Source organism: Marmota flaviventris, chromosome 19 (genome assembly GCF_047511675.1).
Source record: "Marmota flaviventris isolate mMarFla1 chromosome 19, mMarFla1.hap1, whole genome shotgun sequence".
In the NCBI taxonomy this organism is placed as follows: domain Eukaryota; kingdom Metazoa; phylum Chordata; class Mammalia; order Rodentia; family Sciuridae; genus Marmota; species Marmota flaviventris.
This window is the reverse complement of record NC_092516.1, coordinates 23,936,883-23,956,354: the sequence shown is the minus strand read 5'-3', so window position 1 is coordinate 23,956,354 and position 19,472 is coordinate 23,936,883. Positions and strand designations below refer to the sequence as shown.

Genomic DNA, 19,472 nt, shown 5'->3' with positions numbered 1-19,472 from the left:
TCCATGCTCTTATCCAGAGCATTGAGGCACGTGGTGCTGCTGGGCCTCCTGGGATTTCACCAGAAAACCCAGTGGGACGAATACTGGGAATTAAACGGAGTCACATCCCCAGCAGGGGGAGTTGCTTCTCCAGTGACCCATGGGGCATCTTCACAGCATGACAGATGCCCAGGGGACTTGGTCCTCCTGGGTCACAGGCCCTTCATCAGAGCCTCGGGATCTCAGGTCCAGATGCCCTGCACAGCCCACTCCCACCCCAGGCCCCTGGAGCAGGGCCAGGTGGCTTCCCACTCCTGAGACCACCAATCACGAGGGGAGGAGGCCCTTTGGACCGGAACAGGGAGGTTCCAGTCCCTGGTCCGCTGGCCCCATGGCTTTGGGCCTGGGGGAGGCTCTGTGTCATGGTGGCATGACAGACAGCTCACACGTGGCCAGGAGCAAAAGAGAGCAAGGAAAAGCCTGGGTCCTACACCCTCCATCGGGGACCCCTTCACCGACCCGAGGATCTCTCACTGGGCCCTACGTCCTCTTGGAAGGGTCACGCGAGGAGCAAGCCTTTCATCACACGGACCTTTGGAGACCTTTAAGATCCACCATGACAAATACCTTTTCTCTATTTTATTTACCAGTTTATTTAAGAAACAAGAATTGAGCATCTGGGCTGAGACCAGCTCACGTGCCTGAGATTATGTCAGCTAAAGGGATGTGGCCTCTGACCCCACGAAACCTGCAGGTGGGTTGGGAGAGGTCCTGCTCAGGCCAAAGGCGGCGTGGAGACGCAGACCCCTGCCACCGGCTCTTGCTTTACATCTCTTCTGCTGTTTGTACCAGCAGCTTGAGATGTGAGGGGCGAGCTCCCCGGCCGCCCCTGGGTTGCACGAGGTCTCCATGTGCCCTTTTAGAAAGGAAGCCACCAGCTGAAGGGCGGTCGAGAAGAGCAAACCCAGGTTTATTCTGGCACAGGGAGAGTTCTGCAGGATGTGGAGGAACCAGTGGACATGGAATTAGAAGATGCAAATTTTTCTTTGTGCCATTCTGGCCCAGAGAGCAGGCGCATCTCAGGGTTAGGAAGCGGTCCCCAGGGTCGTCAGGTTGATTTACCAACAGGTGTCAATGGGCGAGGCTGGATCCCAGGCCACCCTGTCAGACATTCAGCTCCTGGGTGGGTATAGCTCCCAGCCCTGGGCTCATGTCCTGTGGCCATGTCACCATGCACATGGCAGTTCCCTCCCTTAGGGCACTGGTACACACCTGAGTGTCTCATGCCCCTGGAGAGCCACACAGTCATGGCAGAGGAGAGTCTTCAAGGGCAGCGATTGGTTTTATGTTTATCGTACAAGCCCTTCATGAAGTAATGTCAGGGTAGGAGAAAATCGATTGGAGGCTTACATGATCAGTGTGTCTATTGTCCAGAAGGGGTGACATGGGTCCTGCCACGTCATTCCCCGACATGTGCATTGGAAAAGGTAGAAGAGTTGCCATCTTGGGTTGCCTTGGAGTTGTTTCCAGCTGTGACCTCCAAGGGCCATTGTGGGTGACACAGGGTCTCCTGCCCACCTTGAGGTCCAACCTCCGAGGCCTTGGTCAAGTGTTTCTGTCCCTTCAAGTCTGCTACCCGCAAACTCGCCTGAACTGGTGTTTTTCTGTGTTACATTTGCTCTTTATAAAAAATAAGAACAGAACCTGTGAAGAGGCAGAAAAGACTTATACTGTCCATGTGGGGACAGAGCAGTGTCTCCTTATTTCACCTTGAATGTCCTTCTACTAGGAAGGCGCTGCCTGTTTTCCCGTATTCTTTGCTCCTTGGTCTCCGTTGTGCCCTCCGTCCTGTGTTGGTGTGTTTTGTTTGTCCCTGGGACTTGCTCTTTGGGTTTCATTGTTGAAGAGGGTGAGATCTCCTTCACTTTAGTCATTGCTGTAAATGGTTTTTTAAAAAATTGTCTACAGTTTGCTGTTGTCTTTTAATTCCATTTTGACAATCAGAGGTTTCTGGTTCTGATCCAACTAGTAAAACTTAGAAATTCTTCAATATCCGGAATTTGTACAGAGATTTATTTGTATTTTGGTTTTAGTTTCCTTATGCTTAGAGAATTCTGAATGGATCCCTTTGTCCATCTACAGTTGACTGGCGCACATGAAGCCTGTGTGGAGGGCAGACTCGCTGCTCATCCAGTGCAGACATGGGAGTCTCACACCCTTGGTGGCTTCTCTCTGTGTCCTTTGGTCGGGCAGCATCTCTGGGTTTGGGTCTGCTTCTCTGTTGTGGGTGATGTTTCCTTTGCAGGCGGGCTGTTGACATTGCCTCAGCCTTGCACTGGACTTGGTCCCCAGGTGTCTTTGGGCTCCTCAAGGCCCTTCTCCTGTCGGCAGTCCTGTTATTCATTGTTACCTGTGGATTATTTCAGGCTTGATGTTGGAATCATTTGTCAAGTGCTCTGATTGCTGCCATAGAAACCTTTTAGAGAGTAGCACGTGCCGTATTCTTTAAAGGATAAAAGTAACACCTGGTTGTGTAGAAACTGGAGACCGTGGTGAAATACAAAGGAATAAACGAAGCCGCTGAAAATCTCCCCACTTAGGCCCTTCTGGGGGAGGGGGTGCCCTCTTTCTGGCGGCTAAGACAAGGGGCTTTGGAGTAAGGTAGACTCAGGTTTGAGGTCTAGCTCGGACCACTCTCGTGACGTTGAACAAGTGACCCGAGCCTCAGTTTTTGCATCTACGGGGCGGGGGGGGGGGCATCAGTGCTCACCGTGAAGAGAAGTTCAGCAAGCCTACACACTGCGGACACCTTGCACATGGCTCTCCTGGGGGCACACACAGCCTTCCACCAGTTCCTTCCACCCTCTCCAGGTCCAGCGGCCCAGCCCAGGGTTTCTCTGGCCCATGCTTGGAGCTGGCCCAAAGCATGGCACCCTGTTGGCTGGTCAGGGCACCTCACGTGGGCAGGTCCAGAGCCAGGGGGTCGTCGGGAAACAGTGGAAAAAGTTGAGTCAGAAGTTAAGATGTAGACAAATGGGTGGAGCTGGAGGGTCGGACCAGGGGTGCACCTGGGCCTATGGTGTAAACAGGATCTGCTTCACCGCTCTCTGGAGGCCCACAGAGGGAGGAGTCTTTCCAGGGCTCAGATAGGCAGGACTGAAATGGGCCTGCAGGGCTGGGGACAGAGGGGGTGACAGGGTCTGTCCTTGGAAATCTGTGATGGATAGATAGAATGATAACAAAAGTAAGACAGGGACAGAGGTCCCCAGGTGTGAGTACATGCCCACAGCTTGGCCACCTGGGCCACCCTGAGTCGTCACTGTAAGACAGGGACAGAGGTCCCCAGGTGTGAGTTATGTGCCCATAGCTTGACCACACAGGGCCACCCTGAGTCATCACTGCAAGATAAGGACAGAGGTCCCCAGGTGTGAGTGTGTGCACACAGCTTGATCACACTGAGCCACCCTGAGTCATTACTGTAAGACAGGGACAGAGGTCCCCAGGTGTGAGTGTGTGCACACAGCTTGACCACCTGGGCCACCCTGAGTCATCACTGCAAGACAGGGACAGAGGTCCCCAGGTGTGAGTGTGTGCACACAGCTTGACCATATGGGGCCACCCTGAGTCATCACTGCAAGACAGGGACAGAGGTCCCCAGGTGTGAGTGTGTGCACACAGCTTGACCACCTGGGCCACCCTGAGTCGTCACTGTAAGACAAGGACAGAGGTCCCCAGGTGTGACTGCATGCACACAGCTTGGCCACGCGGGGCCACCCTGAGTCACTACTGTCACATGGCTGATTTTCCTGCACAGCTGAGTCATAGGTAGGGTTCACAGTGGAATCTGGCTGTAGGGGTGCCCCTGACCTTCAATGTTTCCCAAGATAAGCAGGTTCGTCAGCCACGATGATAGAATGAAGCCCCCTTTTCCTGACCATAAGCCCTCCCCTCTCTCTGACCACATCCTCAGGGCCACAAGACACTGCGCTCTGAGCCCCCGGGACTCCTCAGTCTGCCTCCCCTCTGGGGTCCTGGCACCTTGGGGCTGGTCCTCACAACCTGGCTGCACAGAGCTCCTGGTGCTGGGAAGAAACAGAAGCATGTTCAGGGTCCTCCTCAGTCCAAATACAGGCTCTGCGCTCCATGGTGGCCAGAGCAGTCCAAGGACAAATAGCCCTAAAGGTAATGCGTTTCCCATCACTGGGGAGAGCACAGCTTGGGAACCTGGGACCAGGTTGTCCTTCTGGAGAGGCTGCAGGGGAGGGGAGGGGCTGCAGGGAGGGGAGGGGAGGGGAGGCTGAGAGCAGAGGCCCCACGGCCTTCCTTCTTCATGAAGAACCCTGCTGCCATGTGGGGTGTGACGGGCCTTGAAATAAGCCTTCCGGTTTGCTCATTTCCTGCGGTCTTTCCAGCCCTCTGTGGGTCCCACGCATTTCGCTTACCTCCGAAGGTGGCAGGACACACTCAGGGAAGGAGGCTGGGGCCCTCCTGGGCCTCGCATTGGAGGCTTGCACCCTCTGAACTGGAGCTGCCTCCTTGACTCACTGTCACTTTTAGAAATCCCCTTCCTGAGCCCTTGCTCAGCGCAACTCCTGGGCTCTTCCAGCTTCCTTTCCTCTTCTTCTTTTTTTTAATCCTTATCCTTCTTTTTACTTCAGTTAATACAGTGAGAACTGCATCCTCCCGCACAGAGGCATCGACTGAACTGAAAACCTGAAGGAGGCTCCCTCCCCCCCACCCCATGTGTATGTGTGTGTGTGGGGGGGGTGTATGTGGAGGGTGGAGTAGCAATGTGTGTGTCTGTGTGTATGTGTATGTGTGGTGGAGTAGCAACGTGTGTGTGTGTGTGTGTGTGTGTGTGGTGTATGTGGGGGTAGAGTAGCAGTGTGTGTGTGGGGTGTGTGTATGTGTGTGTGTACCTGGGGGGTGGAGTACCAGTGTGTGTGTGTGTGTGTGTGTGTGGTGTTTGTGGGGGTGGAGTAGCAGTGTGTGTGAGGGTGTGTTTGTATGTGTGTGTGGTGTATGTGGGGGGTGGAGTAGCAGTGTGTGTGTGTGTGTGTGTGTGTGTGGTGGAGTAGCAGTGTGTGTGTGTGTGTGTGTGTGTGTGTGTGTGGTGTATGGGGGGTGGAGTAGCAGTGTGTGTGTGTGTGTGTGTGTGGTGTATGGGGGGGTGGAGTAACAGTGTGTGTGTGTGTGTGTGTGTGTGTGGTGGAGTAGCAGTGTGTGTGTGTGTGTGTGTGGTGTATGGGGGGTGGAGTAGCTGTGTGTGTGTGTGTGTGTGTGTGTGTGGTGTATGGGGGGGTGGAGTAACAGTGTGTGGGGGGTGTGTGTGTGGGGGGTGGAGTAGCAGTGTGTGTGGGGTGGGGTAGCAGTGTGTGTGTGTGTTTTTGTGTGTGTGTGGTGGAGTAGCAGTGTGTGTGTGTGTATGTGGTGTGTGTGGTGTATGTGCAGGGGTGGAGTAGCAGTGTGTGTGGGGTGTCTGTGTGTGTGTGTGGTGTATGTGGGGGGTGGAGTAGCAGTGTGTGTGGGGGGGTGTGTATGTGGGGAGTGGAGTAGCAGCTTGTGCATGGGTGTGTGTGTGTGGTGTATGTGGGGGTGGAGTAGCAGCGTGTGCATGTGTGTGGGGGGGAGTGTGTGTGTGTGTGTGTGTGTGTGTGCGTCCCCTTCCCTTTTAGAGGAAGCACTCCTTGTGCAAATCAGGGAGCTGAGTCAGGACATGCTCCTGAGCAAAGCCAAGGGAAGGTGCGGCCATCTCCCCAGAAAAGACCAGCGTGCACAGCCGGGGAGTTCATGCTGAGGAGCAGGCTGAGTGTTAGACCAGGATGCAAGAAAAGACCACTGACTCCAATTAAAATCAAATTAAAGCAAGCTTATTATTTCAACCGGCCGGGCTGCCTCTCCCTCCCCAAACGGCGGGAACAAGACAGCACCCCACCTTTCCTACAGCCCAGCTTTATAGCCCAGAAAGTTACACAAAGGGGGGTTACAGATAACAGAGCTCTGACAAGCATCACACTAATGGTAGTTTACATTTTTTTTTTTTTTTTGCTGGCCCCAACATCAGAGTTTATGAGGACCATTAGAGCCTCAGAGAGGGTCGTTGTCTGGCCAGGGAAGGCCAATATTTATGAGGTGTCACTAAGTTTCAGAGAGGGCTGCTATCTGGTCAGAGAGCCAGGCATGGGTGAGTTCAAGGCACGGGCAGGCATTCCAAGCAGGTTCAGAATTTGCAGTAATTTATAGTAAAGCCGAAATTATCTTTTCATGGTTTTGTGACAAGATGGCTCCCAATTTTAATAAAAGATCAGGTTGGGTCTATCATGAGCTTTGATCAGGAAAATGGCCCCACAGGACTGGAGGGACCGTCACACGGGGCTCAAATGCTGGCGTAGGCAGCTTGGCCGGAGCCGGCTGTGCAGGGACTGAGCTAAGGAGGTGTGCGGCTCTCCTGGAGGAACGGGAGCCCAACCAGAGGAAATCAAGCCACTCAGCAAAGTGTGCGCGTCCCCCAATAATGAGCTGCAGTGAGGGCCTTGTGCATCTCAGCCATTCCACCCACATCTCGTTCTGCAGGGGCTGTGGCTGCTAAAACGATGCCGCTCTCCTAGGATGACAGGAGAGGCTTGATGAGGAGGGCATCAGAGCCGAGTGCTGGGCGGGCGACGCACTTGACCCGAGCAGCTCGGAGAATCTGAGCCCTGATTAGTAAACGGGGAGAGACAGAAGTGCAGTGGTGTTCGCGATGGGGTCTTTAAGCACTGGGTGCCGCCTCGGATCTCCTAATTGTGGTGGGAAATAAGGGATGCCTTGGATCAGGAGGAGGACGCAGGGGACAACTAAGGAGGGAGGATGTCTGCTGCCTCATTCAGAACCATTTCTCTGCCGAGTATGCTGTGGGGCTCGGGGACACAGAAGGAAGAAGATGGCACCCGTTGCCCTGAAAACCGCAGAGGGGGCTGTGGGGGCAACGTGCAGGGAGGGGGGCCGTGGAGGGGAAGCCCGAGCGAGGGCTGGCCGCAGGGTGGGGTGGCGCTGGACAGAGGCGAGGCTCTTGAGGCAGAGGGAGTTGGGATGAAGTGAGGGAGGCCCTCCCGGTGACTCGAGAGTTTGCAGTGACCCGAGCTGGGCAGGGAGAAGAGACAAGGCTATGGAGGTGACACTGGGGCTCATCTCTGGCGCCCAGTGGAGTCTGAACCCAATTCTGAAGGCTCAGGGTGGCCAGAGGTGGGTTCAGTAGAGGAGAGACGTGGTCACATTTGCCCTTTTAGGAAGATCCTTCTGCAAGATGGGCCTGAGCCGCAGGGGCAGGCTGTAGGCAAGAGACCAGATGGGTGGCTTTTGGTGCCATTGAGGACGTAAGGCATACAGATGCGGGGTGGGGAAGGACAGAGTCTCCGAGATGTGGAGACTGACTGGGCCACTAGAGTGCTAATGACTTGGCCTCCTGGAGACCGAGTGGTGTCCTTCCATGAAGACCTGAAGGCACCTACAGAGCAGGTTTCAGCTTTGGGCTTGCTGAATTTGGAGTGCTTAGGAGCTGTCTAGGCAACGATGTCCAGAGGGAGGTTTTTGGAGCCCTGGACGAGGCCCCGGCAGGAGGCTTGGCTGTGGGAGCAGCCAGTTCCCTCGCTGGAGATGTGGACTTGGATGGGGTCACTCAGGGCCAGTTATGAAGACAGAATAGCCCAGGTGGAGGAGGACAGAGCCTGGGCAGTTGGAGCTTAGAGGATGAGCAGAAAAGGGCCCCCTGGGCCCCAGAACAGGTTGGGAGGAAAGGCAGAGGTGGGGCTGGGGACAGTCCCAGGGTCCTATACATGTCACACATAGGGAAAGGAGGAACAGTGTTAAGTACCACAGGAATGAGGGCCCACCAATCAGGTTGGGGAGCTGCCAGCAACTCTGGCCACAGAGAAGGAGCAGCGTTGGCTAAATGATGTAACTGGATGCCAGGGATGAAGGAGAGGTGAAGAGGGACGCGGGCGGCAAGCCAGGGAGAGGGGAGGTGGCCATTAAGGTGCAGGGAGAGGGAGTTCTCCTTGAGCTGGGAGACTCCAGTCTTTTGTCCTTCAGTGAAACATTGGCAGTGGGAGAGGAAAGAGCCAGGTGGGGGGTCGCCCAGTGCTGGGGCCTAGGGGGCTGGTGGGAAAGGAGGACAAAGAGGGCCAGTGGAGGTGGACACGACTGAAGAGAAGCACACAGATCTCCGCTGGACGGGAGGAACGTGAAGCCAGGGAAGGGCTTGGGGACGGAGAGAAAGCCGGAGGCCAGGACCTGGAGGGCGTGTTGGGGGCAGGAGGTAGGAGGTAGGAGGTTCTGGCTGCTAAACTTGAGGGTGGCTAAAGGGCAGCAGCAGGTCCAGGAAGAGCCACAGGACTTTGGAGATGATCGTGCTGCAGTGCCCAGCTGGGGAGTCCTTCCAGGCACCCAGTGTGGCCAGAGGCTCGGAGGCAGTGACAGGAGGAGAGGTTGCAATGACAGCACCCTGATGCAGTGTGACACCTGGATCTGGTGTACTTTTCCCCTCTCTGAAGGGCCTGTGCTGGTCAGGGTTGCCAGAGAACAGAGGCAGGGTGTGTGTGGCGGACGCAGAGGGACGGACAGGAAAGGAATGAAGCTACTGTTTAAGTACACCCGTCCTGAGGGTTCACTGTGGTGGCCACTGTTGGCCCGCCCTGCAGTGGCAGCAAACACACCTGCAGCCAGGCACCCACACCACCGCCTGCGTCCAGGGCTTTTTCATCTGGTGAAACTGTTATGGTGTGGCCCTGAGGTGTCCCCAGAAGCTCACAGTGAGACAATTTAAGAAGGTGCAGGGAGAAATGACTGGTCAGTGAATTAACCCCTGATGGGATGAACTGGTGGTGGCTGGAGGCAGGTGGGGTGTGGCTGGAGGAGGTGGCTCACTGGGAGCATGGCTGTGGGGTAGATGTTTTGTATCTCTCTCTGCTTCCTGATCCCCATGTGAGCATCTTCCCTCTGCCACGCTCTCCTGCCATGACAGTCAGCCTGACCTTGGGCCCCGAGGAGATGGAGTGGCCTTCCGTGGACCAAACCTCTGACACCATGAATAATCTCTTCCTCCCTGCAGTTGAGCTGGTCTGAGCCTTGTCACAGCAGTGAAGAGCTGATGGACACAGACTGGGACTCCGTGCTCGTCCCTTGGCTCCTCAGCCCCCCATCTCCCGCCCCCGCAGCCCCTGACCGTTTCCTCTCTACGCATCTGACTGCTGCGGGCACCTCGCCTGAGCAGAATTGCCCTCTGTGTCCTTTTGGGGCTGCCTTATTGTACTTAGTGTGACGTCTTGGAGTCTCATCCATATTGCATCATACGGCTCAGTTTCCTTCCCTCCCAATGGGTGCCCTTGTGTGGCACTGTGTGTCCACCTCTTTCTGTTTGCCCGTTCATCCCCTGATGGGTGGGCCGAGTATGTGCCGCCCCATTTTATCTCACTGTGAGTAATGACACAGGTGTCCAAGATGTCTCCTAGACCCTACGTCCTCTCAGCTCCTTGGAGTTCCTGGATCATGTGCTAATTCCCCAGTCAGCTCTCCCGGGACGGCTGGTGGCACTGCCACTACACTCTCAACAACATGCACAAGTGTCCCAAGTTCCCCTCATCCTCTCCGACACTGTGTTTAGTTTTGATAGTAGCTGTCTTCGTGGGCGTGAGGTGGGCCTTACTGTGGTCTTATTGTTTGTATTTCTCTCCTGATGAATGATGTTGAGCCAAGAGCAAACTACTTTAAGGAATTGGCTCACACAGTGGGCAAGGCTGGGGCATCTAAAATCCAAAGGTCCTTAGGCAGCTTGGAGGCCTGGGGAAGCGCTGATGTGGCAGCTCTAGTCTGAGGACCACCTGATGGCAGAAACCCCTCTCCCAGGGACCTCAGTATTATGTCTTTCAATGGATTGTATGAGGCCTGCCCACACCATGGAAGATGGACCAAAATGTCAGTCTCATCTAGGATGATACTTGACCAAATGTCCGGGTGCTGTGGCTCAGCCAAAAGGACTCGTCAGATTAACCGTCACAGGCAGTCAGATGTCCTAGGTGACTGACATGTCCCTGATGGGGACAGTGTGTCAGAGAGAGGGAAGAGTCTCTCTCCTTGTTGGAGAAAAAGTGAGGTGGTTGGCCGTGGGGTTCCCTTGGGCCATAGGAAGTGGGTGGGGTCTTCTGGGGCCTTCACTACCATGATGACAGTGTTCATGGTCATTTCCAGGCTCAGACATGGGGGCAGTTTTGTAGGACAGTTTCTGAAGAGGAGCCCTCTGTCTCCTGTTGGTTGGATTGGTGTGGCTTGGCTGGGGATGCCCGTGTCCATGGGCAAACTCGTGCCACCAGAGCCTGTGGAATCAGGCCGCAGCCAAGGGGAGACAGCTTTTCCCACATGTGCCTTCCCTTGCAGATTACCTGGCACCTGGGAACCACTGTTGGAAAATGCCTGCTAAGTGGCCAGGCCACACTCAAGCTTTCTGCGTGGTACCCTTTGCCTTTTCTCTCTGAGAATGTGGTCTTTGGGGGTACACTCACAGGGCTTGGTGCCAACCAACCAGGGTGTGGCCAGTGACGTCCAGTGTGGCCATCAGGGCCTGGGGAGGTGTGCGCCTTCTGGAAGCGAAGGGGAAGGGGACACGGAGGTCCCATTCTGAGTTTGCTCACAGAAGCGAAACATGTCAGGGTTTAAAGGGCAGATGCTCCAAGAGCTGGGCGCTGTGTTTGGAAATGGGTTTGGTGTCGTGTGATTGTGACAGAGTTGATAAGGTGGTTACAGAAAGGCTCCTGCCCCCCACCCCTGCTGGAGCAGGGCAAGGATGGTGTGAAGGTGGGGTGGGCCCCAGCCCCATAAGTCCCAGGGGTGTCCTCACATGCGCCTGCCCTGGGGTGCAGCGAGTGCTTTCTGATTCACGTCCCCCCCATCCCCTGGACTCCTCAGGCTTCTTCCCCTCCATGTGGCTTCCCATACCCGGGGAGCTTGGGCATGGCTGGAGTAGGGAACCTCGCTAGGAGAGCACCGAACCTCTCATCTGTCAAGGCTGTTCATTTACATGAACTCTTGCCGTGTATAACATCTGAAAATTAAAGAAAAAGAATCCGCGTGGCAGGAACTTCCAGAGCCTGAGGGAGCCTTGGGTCCAGGGCTCACCTTGCTGCGTCTCTGAACAGGCTGGCAGAGATTGCTTCTGGAAGGTGATGGAGAGGGAAAGAAGGGGAGCCCCCTGCCTCTGTGCTCAGAAGAGCTCTCACTGCTGCTCTGGACCTTGCGAGTTGGACCCCATGACGCCTCTCTAAAGCCAGTTTGCAGCTCCCCTCCCCTGCCCTCCTGCGCACCTGAGCTCACCTGTCACAGCCCTGTAGGGACATCCTTACTTCTGACAGGACTCAGCAAACAAGGGCTGGGCCCTTAGCTCAGGCCCCTGGGTACCTGCCCAGCTGTCCTGAGCACATATGGGTACCTTCCACACCCAACCCCTTTCTGGTCCTGGATTCTGCCCCAACCCCGAGGGATGGTGGGGCCTCGGGGCCCGGCCAGGTACAGAAGGGCCACAGGGCCTTGGCATGGCTGTGGGCAGGCCTGGCCCCTCTCTGCTTGAGGTCCTTCAGTTGAGAGGTTTCTAATGAATCTTCAAGGGACCCCACAACCAGAAGAGTACCCTGTACAGATTCTCAGCCAGGACACCCGGGGCTTTGCCCACATGCTCTCCTGGGGACAGGGAGCTGGCTTCTGCACACCCATGTTCTAGAGTCCTAGGTGGGCCTGTGGAAAGGGTCTGAGTCAGGTCTCTGCTTCCTTTCCTCCATGAGAACAGCCTCACTGTGAATCTGTCTCTCCCTCAGCACTGGGAGAGGGGGAAACTGGTTTTGGATTTCTTTTGAGCCCCCTTGGGCACTGATTGAAATTGATCTAGACCTTAAGTTAGCTCTCCTGTGGACATACTTCTTAAACACGGAGCATTTCTTATTGCTTACTGACTAGCTTTTAAAAAGAGGTTCATCATTTCTGGGCCCCAGATCTGGGTCTGAGGGAGGAGGACACAACCCCCCAGCAATGGATTCTGAGGCATTTTGCAGTTTTCATGCCATCTACTCCTCCTTCCCTGAGTGTCTTTGAAACCTAGAATCTGTATCCAGCTAGACTGGCCTTGCTTAGCTATCTTCACAGCCGGCTCTGCAGCCTGGGATTGGAAAATGTGCCTGAGCCTGTGTGTTCCGTGGTGTAGCAATGGGGCAGGAAGCCAGGCTCTGAGCTTGCCTCTCCCTTCCCTGGTGCTGGCTCTGGCCATTGCCTTGTGCTCACCCCCAAAGCACAGAGTACTTTCTACCCACCCAAAACTGCAGGAAGGAAGGAGCATGCGGCCATCCGCAGGGTGCAGACATTCAGGTGTCCTGTGGTTTGGACATGCTGTCTGGGGTCTGGGGACCACAGTGGGAACTGGTTTGGTCTCGTCTCCCAGGCACAGGAGCTAGACGTCTGTGCCCTTTCTCCCCACCGTCCACACTTGGGCCCCTTGCTGTGCTCATCTTCTGCCCTGCTGGACATCAGGTTTCTGAGGAGTGACACAGATACCCACTGATGCCTGGGTCTACACCTTAAGGAAGATGCTCAGAATTTCAGTTCTCTGTCTTTCCAGCACATTCTGAGCATTTGTACATATCAGGCAAGAAATCAGACTTAAGGGCTTTTTCAAAGACCTACCTCCCTATAGAGACCAACAAAAATAGTGCTGGTCCTCATAGCAATGACTACTGCATTGATATTGTTTGCTAGCAACTGAATAATCAGCGAATAAATTAGGTAACTGGTGTCCGCCGGTGTAGGAAAGGCGAGCCGTTTGGGCTATGAAGGATAGAGTCCTGGCTCTGCTGGGGAGCAGGGTCCTAGGTGGGCCTGTGGGAAGGGTCTAAATCAAGGGAAAGCTCTAGAAGTCTGGCCCTGGTCACAGGGGAGGTACAAAAGGAGGAGAACTGAAGGGGTGGAGGGGAACTGGAGGCAGCCTGGGTCTTTTCATTAGGCTGTACATTGCCTTTTTGGGGGCTCTGGAAGGTTCTCCCACCTGATCCTTACAGGGGGCCTCTAGCTGGGCACAGCGAGGCCATTTTAACAGTTCTGCAGATGGAGGCACTGAGGTGCCGGTGGTGTGAGTTACACACAGTGTCACGTGGGCCACGTGGCTGGAGCACTCCTTGCTTCTGAAATCCCCTGAGACTTCCCTCGACCCAGGGTACAGCAGCCTGGAGGACCCTGTTCCCGGAAGGCTCTTGCCTCCCTGCTTCCCCAGGGAGTCGCCTGCCTCGGCTGAGGGCTGACTGACAGCTGCCGCTGGCTGCAGCCAGCCCTGGCCTGGGTGGGGAGGTCACTGTGTGTGCTGCAGGCTGGCCTCTTCCTTCTTAGCTGCAAGAGCCGGAGGATGTTAAAAAATGTCCCTGAGCAGCCAGCCCCAGGACTGTGCTGGGAGCAGTGGCATGTGCTGGGCCCTGTAGGCACGCTGGTGAGAAGCCGGGGGAGAGGGAGCAGCAGCCAGGCTCCGGATGGCCGAGAACCCAGGGGACCTCCTGGGTCACCACCCAGTCAATGCTGTGACACCCACCAGCGGCCCAGAGCCTGTCGATAGCCATCCTCATCTCCCGGCAGCCTCGGAAGTGGATTTACAACGACATGATAAAAATGAGGCTGTGTGATCAATGGATCCCTGGACGTCTCCTCCAGGAGACACCGACGTATATTGTAACAAAACTTTATTTTCCTCTGAAAATTGCCTACATGATTAATATGGCCCGACACAGCCCAAGCTGTTCCGCATAAAAAACAGCCTTTGCTGGCTTCCTCCTCGGGCTGCCCCCACCCGCCTTCCCTTCCTCTTCTTCCCACCCGCCGCCCTTCCTCTCCTTCCTCGGTTCTCCCTGCTCAGGGAGCTCTGTGTGGCTCTCATGGGGAGGGTGCTGCTTGGCTTTGTTCCGGGCTGGCACTGCAGTGGCTGAGACTGAGCATGAACAAGATCCAGGGCTGCCTGGACCCAGCAGTGCTCCTGTGACGGCCGTGACAGGGCTCCCGGCTCACTCCTCCCCACACCAGCTGCCACGCACCAGAGGGCACAGCCCAGGTCCAGCCCACCTGGGCAGAGGGATCCTGCCCTCTAACTCTGTCCTCGGGCTGCTGTGGTGGCCTGGTGCTCCTGCCCTGGGGGTCTGGAAGGTTTCGGAGGAGTGGCCCTGGGCAGCACACTCCCCAGGCAGAGGCGCCTCTGCTGGACGTTGGCAGATGTGTGACCCCTCTGGAGTGGCATCTCCGGGAGGGCAGGCAGCGCTGTTGAGTGCTGGGCCCACCAAGGGCCCAGATGTGGGAGGAATAGACCCTGGAGCTCAGATCTGAGAGTAGATAGTGCATTTTGGAGGTGAGGAGGGTACTGCTGCATGAGGGGGAGCCGGACTGGGAAGGGAGGACGTCCCAGAGCGTGTTAGGCCGACTGCCACCATGGGGCTGGGGAACTCCTCTCCAGAGGAGGGTCCCGGGTATTGCTGCTTCCATTCCAGCAGTCCTTGGGCGGGGGCTCTGGGCCCAGGGGTCGTTGCATAGATGGAGCATAGAGTGTCCAGTTCAGGAAACGTGGGCTCCAGGAGGGGGCTCTGGGCAGACATGCACCAAAGCTGGGCCAGGAGATATGGGGTGCAAGGGGGATACGGGTAGGACAGATGGGTATGGACCAGAGACTGATGCTTCCCCTTTGCTTTGGGGGGACAGACATGGAAAAGAGGAACTGGACCCTAAGTGCTCCCCTCCTTGGGTTTCACTCTAAGTTCTTAGGGGAGGCCTGGAGGGACCCATGGTGATGGCCTTGGGAGCGCTGTGTGACGGAGTGGCCAGATCCTCCCGTGTCAAGTGGTGCAGCACAGCCTTCCCGCTTCTTCTGACCAGCTTCCCCTTCTTCGTCCCCAGGTGTAAGGAGCTCAAGTACTCCAAGGAGCTGCCCCAGATCTCCATCATCTTCATCTTTGTGAACGAGGCTCTGTCGGTGATCTTGCGCTCGGTGCACAGTGCCGTCAACCACACGCCCACACACCTGCTCAAGGAGATCATCCTGGTGGACGACAACAGTGACGAAGGTAGGCCCAGCTGCCTGCGAGGACCCGCGTCGCCTGGATGGAGGTGCCACCTTCCTTCCCAGGATTGCTCCTGGAGCACCAAGGGAGAGGGAGGTGCCCTGGAGGAGAGTCTGGGCTGACGCTGGTTCCTTACTGCTGGACTTCCTGGGACTCTTAAAATACGGGCCAGGGTCTAGACCAGTCTCCCTTTCTCTTACCTAAAAGGGGTGATGGTGAAGGGCTGAATACCTCCGACCCCCACTCCGTTGTTCTTTTCTAAGAAGTGGATAACTAATCCTGTCCTGTTCAGGAACTGCTCATCTCAATCAGAATGGCCTTCTGGGCCATTGGGCCCAAAGCCACCATGGGTCAGAGAGAGCGGTGTTTGTAGGTCATTTGGAATTCAGCACTACTGGGAGCAGTCGATCAATTTAAAAAATGAAACAAGCAAATACCAGGTGGCAAAGCCAAAGTTCCCTGGAGGTCCTGGGAGACGAGTTGCGCAGTGAGGAAGGTGGGCATTGTGGAACGGGCCTCTCTGTTGGTGCCTGGCCCGTGTAGGCACTGTGCCTGCTGCAGGGAGGAAGCCCGCAAGCTCTCCACAGCCAGGACAGCCAGCAGTGAGCCCGCCTGATGGCCGGGGGCTGCCTCTGAGCAGCCGCAGGACAAGGAGAGAACACCCCTGCTTCCAGCGTGCTGAGCAGAAGGGTCACCCCGCCAGTGGGGTGGGGAAGAAAGCAGCTATGGGGGTCCTGTTTACATCCCGGTCACCTTCAGGAGCCGAGGCCACTCTGCCCCTTCTGACCGCCCACTGTTCCCGGGGGCCTTGAGTACCAAGCTGGGCACTCTGCCTTCTCTGGACTTCGGGTGGCTTGTGGACGCTGTCACTGGTGGACTCTCTTCCCTGGTGTCTTCCTTCATGTTGAGCCATCTTATTATCCGTGAGACCTGACATTGGTGGTCTTCTTGGGAGGAAGAAGTTCTTCCAGGGTTGAAGCTTCTGAATCATCCGGCAGGTCTCTCCTGACCTGACCTGGGCCCTCTGCAGTTTCCGTGCTGTGCATCAGAGCTGGCCTCCGGCCACTTCAGCAATACTCACAGGCGCCTCCTGGGACCCCTGTCCTGTGCCCCTCCTGGGACCCCGTCCTGTACACATCCTGCTGGCTGAGTCCTGCTGGTTCTCAGGTGTCCCCAGTGTGTCCCCTCCTTGCAGCCCCTGAGGGTGTCCCTGTCTGTGGCTCCCTCTGCACCCTGCTGGCCATAGTGCTCACTAGCTGTGACTTTGGGGCGTCTCCTCAGCTGGGCTCCCTGTGCTTGGTGGACTTTGCTTCAGGGCCCAGCTGGTGGACCTTCGGTGAGTCTCACCCAGTGAGGGGATGGGTGAGGAAGCCCAGGAGGCGGGGGCTGTGGCCACGCAGCTGGAGGTGGCACAGACAGCTGGAAACCCCGAGCTGGTGACTGCCAGCCAGGCTGCACTGGGCTGAGGATCCCGCTGGGTGCCTCCCCGCGAGGAAGCTCATCAGGGCCAGCAGAGGAGGGATGGGAAGGCCAGGCGGGCTGCTGGTGCAGGCCAGCACTTGGAGCCCTGTGCTCAGCAGGGGTCTTAGGCTGGGCTGTCCTGGAAGCAGACCCCGAAATTAAGATCTCGGTGCAGAGGGCTCATTTGGACGCGAGGACAGCACCAGGAGCTGTGGGGCTGTAGGGAGCGGGGAGGGGAGGGAAGGCAGCCCCCAAAGACGGCGTGCGGCAGCAGGCGCAGAACCCCAATGGGCAGTGCCAGGAGCCGTGCCAGCTGCCCCCGGGGTGAGCCTGCATCGGGAGCCACAGCGCTCAGGCCCCTTCAGCACTAGGCGCTGTAGCAGCAGATGTTTCTGGGACTCACCACGAGCAACCTCCGCTTTCAGAGCCCTGCAAGGATCAGGGGTCAGAACAAGCAGGCCCTGAGCCCGCTCTGGTGCCAGTTCAGGTCTGAACAAAGACAATCCGTGGTGCAGAGGGGGAGCAGAGGTCCTGGGACCAGTCAGACCTCCAGGCCCATCCCTGTCCCCTCCGCCCTGGCCCCTCAGGACCCAGGGCTGGAGTTGGCTCTGCTAGCACCATTGCTTCCCGTTTCCTGGTCTAGTCTCCATATTTTCTCCAGAATGCCTTCTCTCTAACTAGAGGACGAATTTATTTACTTTTTATTTTATTGAGATGTGCTTTTGTACTGAGCATTATCAAGTGTTATAAATGTTCTCATCTATGTGAAAAGCCCCCCACACCATAATCATGGAATCGAATTCCTGCCAGACATGAGTTTTGTATATGTAGAAAGACTAGGAGTTTATTTTCTCAAGTCTTGTCTGATAATGGTCTTTTAAAATCACCATGCACAGTGACCATTCCTCCCTGTGTTCTTAATAATATTCGGTTTATGCCTCTTGTGTTGGTTTCTCTGGCAGCTACAGATGGTGTCTGCACGCCCTCGTTATTAGTGGTGGTGGTGATCACCATGTGATGCCCTCTTGATCTTAAAAGCATCCCTTTTTTTTGCCCTGAATTTAGTTCTTCTAACATTAATATTGCCATCCTTGCCTACCTTCGGCTCAAGTTTGATTAAAACGTTACTTTTCCAGCCTAACAGTTTTGTTTTCTGAACTTAAAAGTAATGCATGCTCTTTGCAGGAAAATATGAATATATCGAAAAGGAAATATAATGGGAAAAAGCAAACATTGAAGACATCGGCCGGGGGCAGCTGCTCCTTCACGTGCCCTAAGCCCTCTTAAATGCCATCTTACATAGTGAAGATCACAGAGTATAAACAAGTCCATTCTCGGCTTTTCTCTCCCTGACGTATAAAGCATGATAATTTCCCATTTTATTAAAAAAGTGCGAAGGCATCATTTCAATGAGGTTAGAGTGGCCTTTCTCTGGCTGCACGAGGCCATGGTCCAGCTTGGCCCGGGGGTGGGTGAGAGGAGCCAGGTGACTCTACATCAGCCCAGATGAGACGGGACGGCCGCATTTCCCTTGTTAGGGTGCTTGATGGTGATGATAAGTCCCATTTCATTCAGCAGCAAATGGAAGTGGCTCAGGCAAAATGGCCAGGGCTGCTGCTCAGTCGAGAGTTTGCTCACCACCCTGGTCATGTCTGGGCCGCGGGCAAATCTGACAGTTCCTGCGGCTTCTTAGCTAGTGCAATTCTCTTGGGTGCCTCCACACAGTTCTCTAACTCCCCTTGGACTGTCTTGGCAGCTGCCCTTCCTGTCCCTTGGCTGCCTGCTGCCCTTGGGATGCTCAGGATTCTCAGCATCAGGACACCAGGGGAGGTCCCCGCTCTGTGTGCCTTCTCCCAAATCATGCCTTGCAGCCAGAACTGCTCCACCCCTCCCCCTGCTCCGCAGAGTGTCCTGACTCCTGGTGGCACCCAGGGCCTTGGAACTGGCACTCAGCTGGACCATGGCACCTGCCCTTCTCCCCTCAGCCTTAGAAGTGCCTTCTTGCCCTCGTTTCCTCTCAGCAGGGGGCTTCACCCCTAAAGACAGGAAGCCCTTCCCACTCTGTGTTCTGCCTCTGTGTTCTCCACCTGGGTCTTGATCTAGGTCCTCAGCCTTGTTTTGCCCCCTTTTCCTTTGGGGTCGCTGGCGAGGGGACATCCAGGTGCATGGAGCTATATGGGCCATTATGTTTTACAACCCTGTCATTATTTCATGCCTGGACATCTTTTATTTATTTTCCCTTTTCTAATTGAGGTCAAATGCATCACTTTCCGTGGGTTCACCACTTTCTAATTCCAGAAGATTTCTAATGTTCCCCCAGAGAAACCCCATACCTGGTATCCCCCAAAAGCTCACATGTAAAACAGTGCAAGAAGGTTTGGAGGAAAAATGATTGGGTTATAGCCTTAACCTAACCAGTGGATTGATCTCTGATGGGATTTGCTGGTGTTAATTGGAGGCAGGTGGGGTGTGGCTGGAGGAGGTGATTCACTGGAGGTGTGGCTGTGGGGTAGATATTTGTATCTGATGAGTGAAATCTCTCTCTGCTTCCTGATCTTCATGTGAGCTGTTTCCCTCTGCCTCGCTCTTATGCCCTGATGTCTTGGTTCACCTTGAGCCCCAAGGGATGGAGCCAGCCTTCTATGGACTAAGATCTCTGAAACTCTGAGCCCCTAAATACCCTTTTCTCCTCTACAGTCGTGCTGGTTGGGTCATTTAGTCATAGCAGCATAAAAAGCTGACTAAAGCGGGTTGTTCCTACTGTTTGGCTGTTAGGAATAGTGGTGCCCTGAACATTCAGGTGTCAGTCTCCATGTGGACATGTTTTCAGTGTTCTTGGGTACATACCAGGAGTGGTCTTGCTGGGTCGTGAGAGATCTAGGTTGACTCTGAGAAACCATTAGACTCTTTTCTGTAGCAGCAGCACCATTT

General features: G+C 55.5%; 1 protein-coding gene across 1 annotated transcript in view; it reads left to right on the top strand.

Annotated features, from left to right (window-relative positions):
* Positions 1-19,472, top strand: part of Galnt17 (polypeptide N-acetylgalactosaminyltransferase 17) — a 230,389-nt gene that overhangs the window by 29,279 nt on the left and 181,638 nt on the right. The window contains exon 3 of the mRNA XM_071605427.1: positions 14,917-15,083. Within this exon, the coding sequence (XP_071461528.1) occupies positions 14,917-15,083 (167 nt within the window). The remainder of the gene's footprint in view (positions 1-14,916; positions 15,084-19,472) is intronic.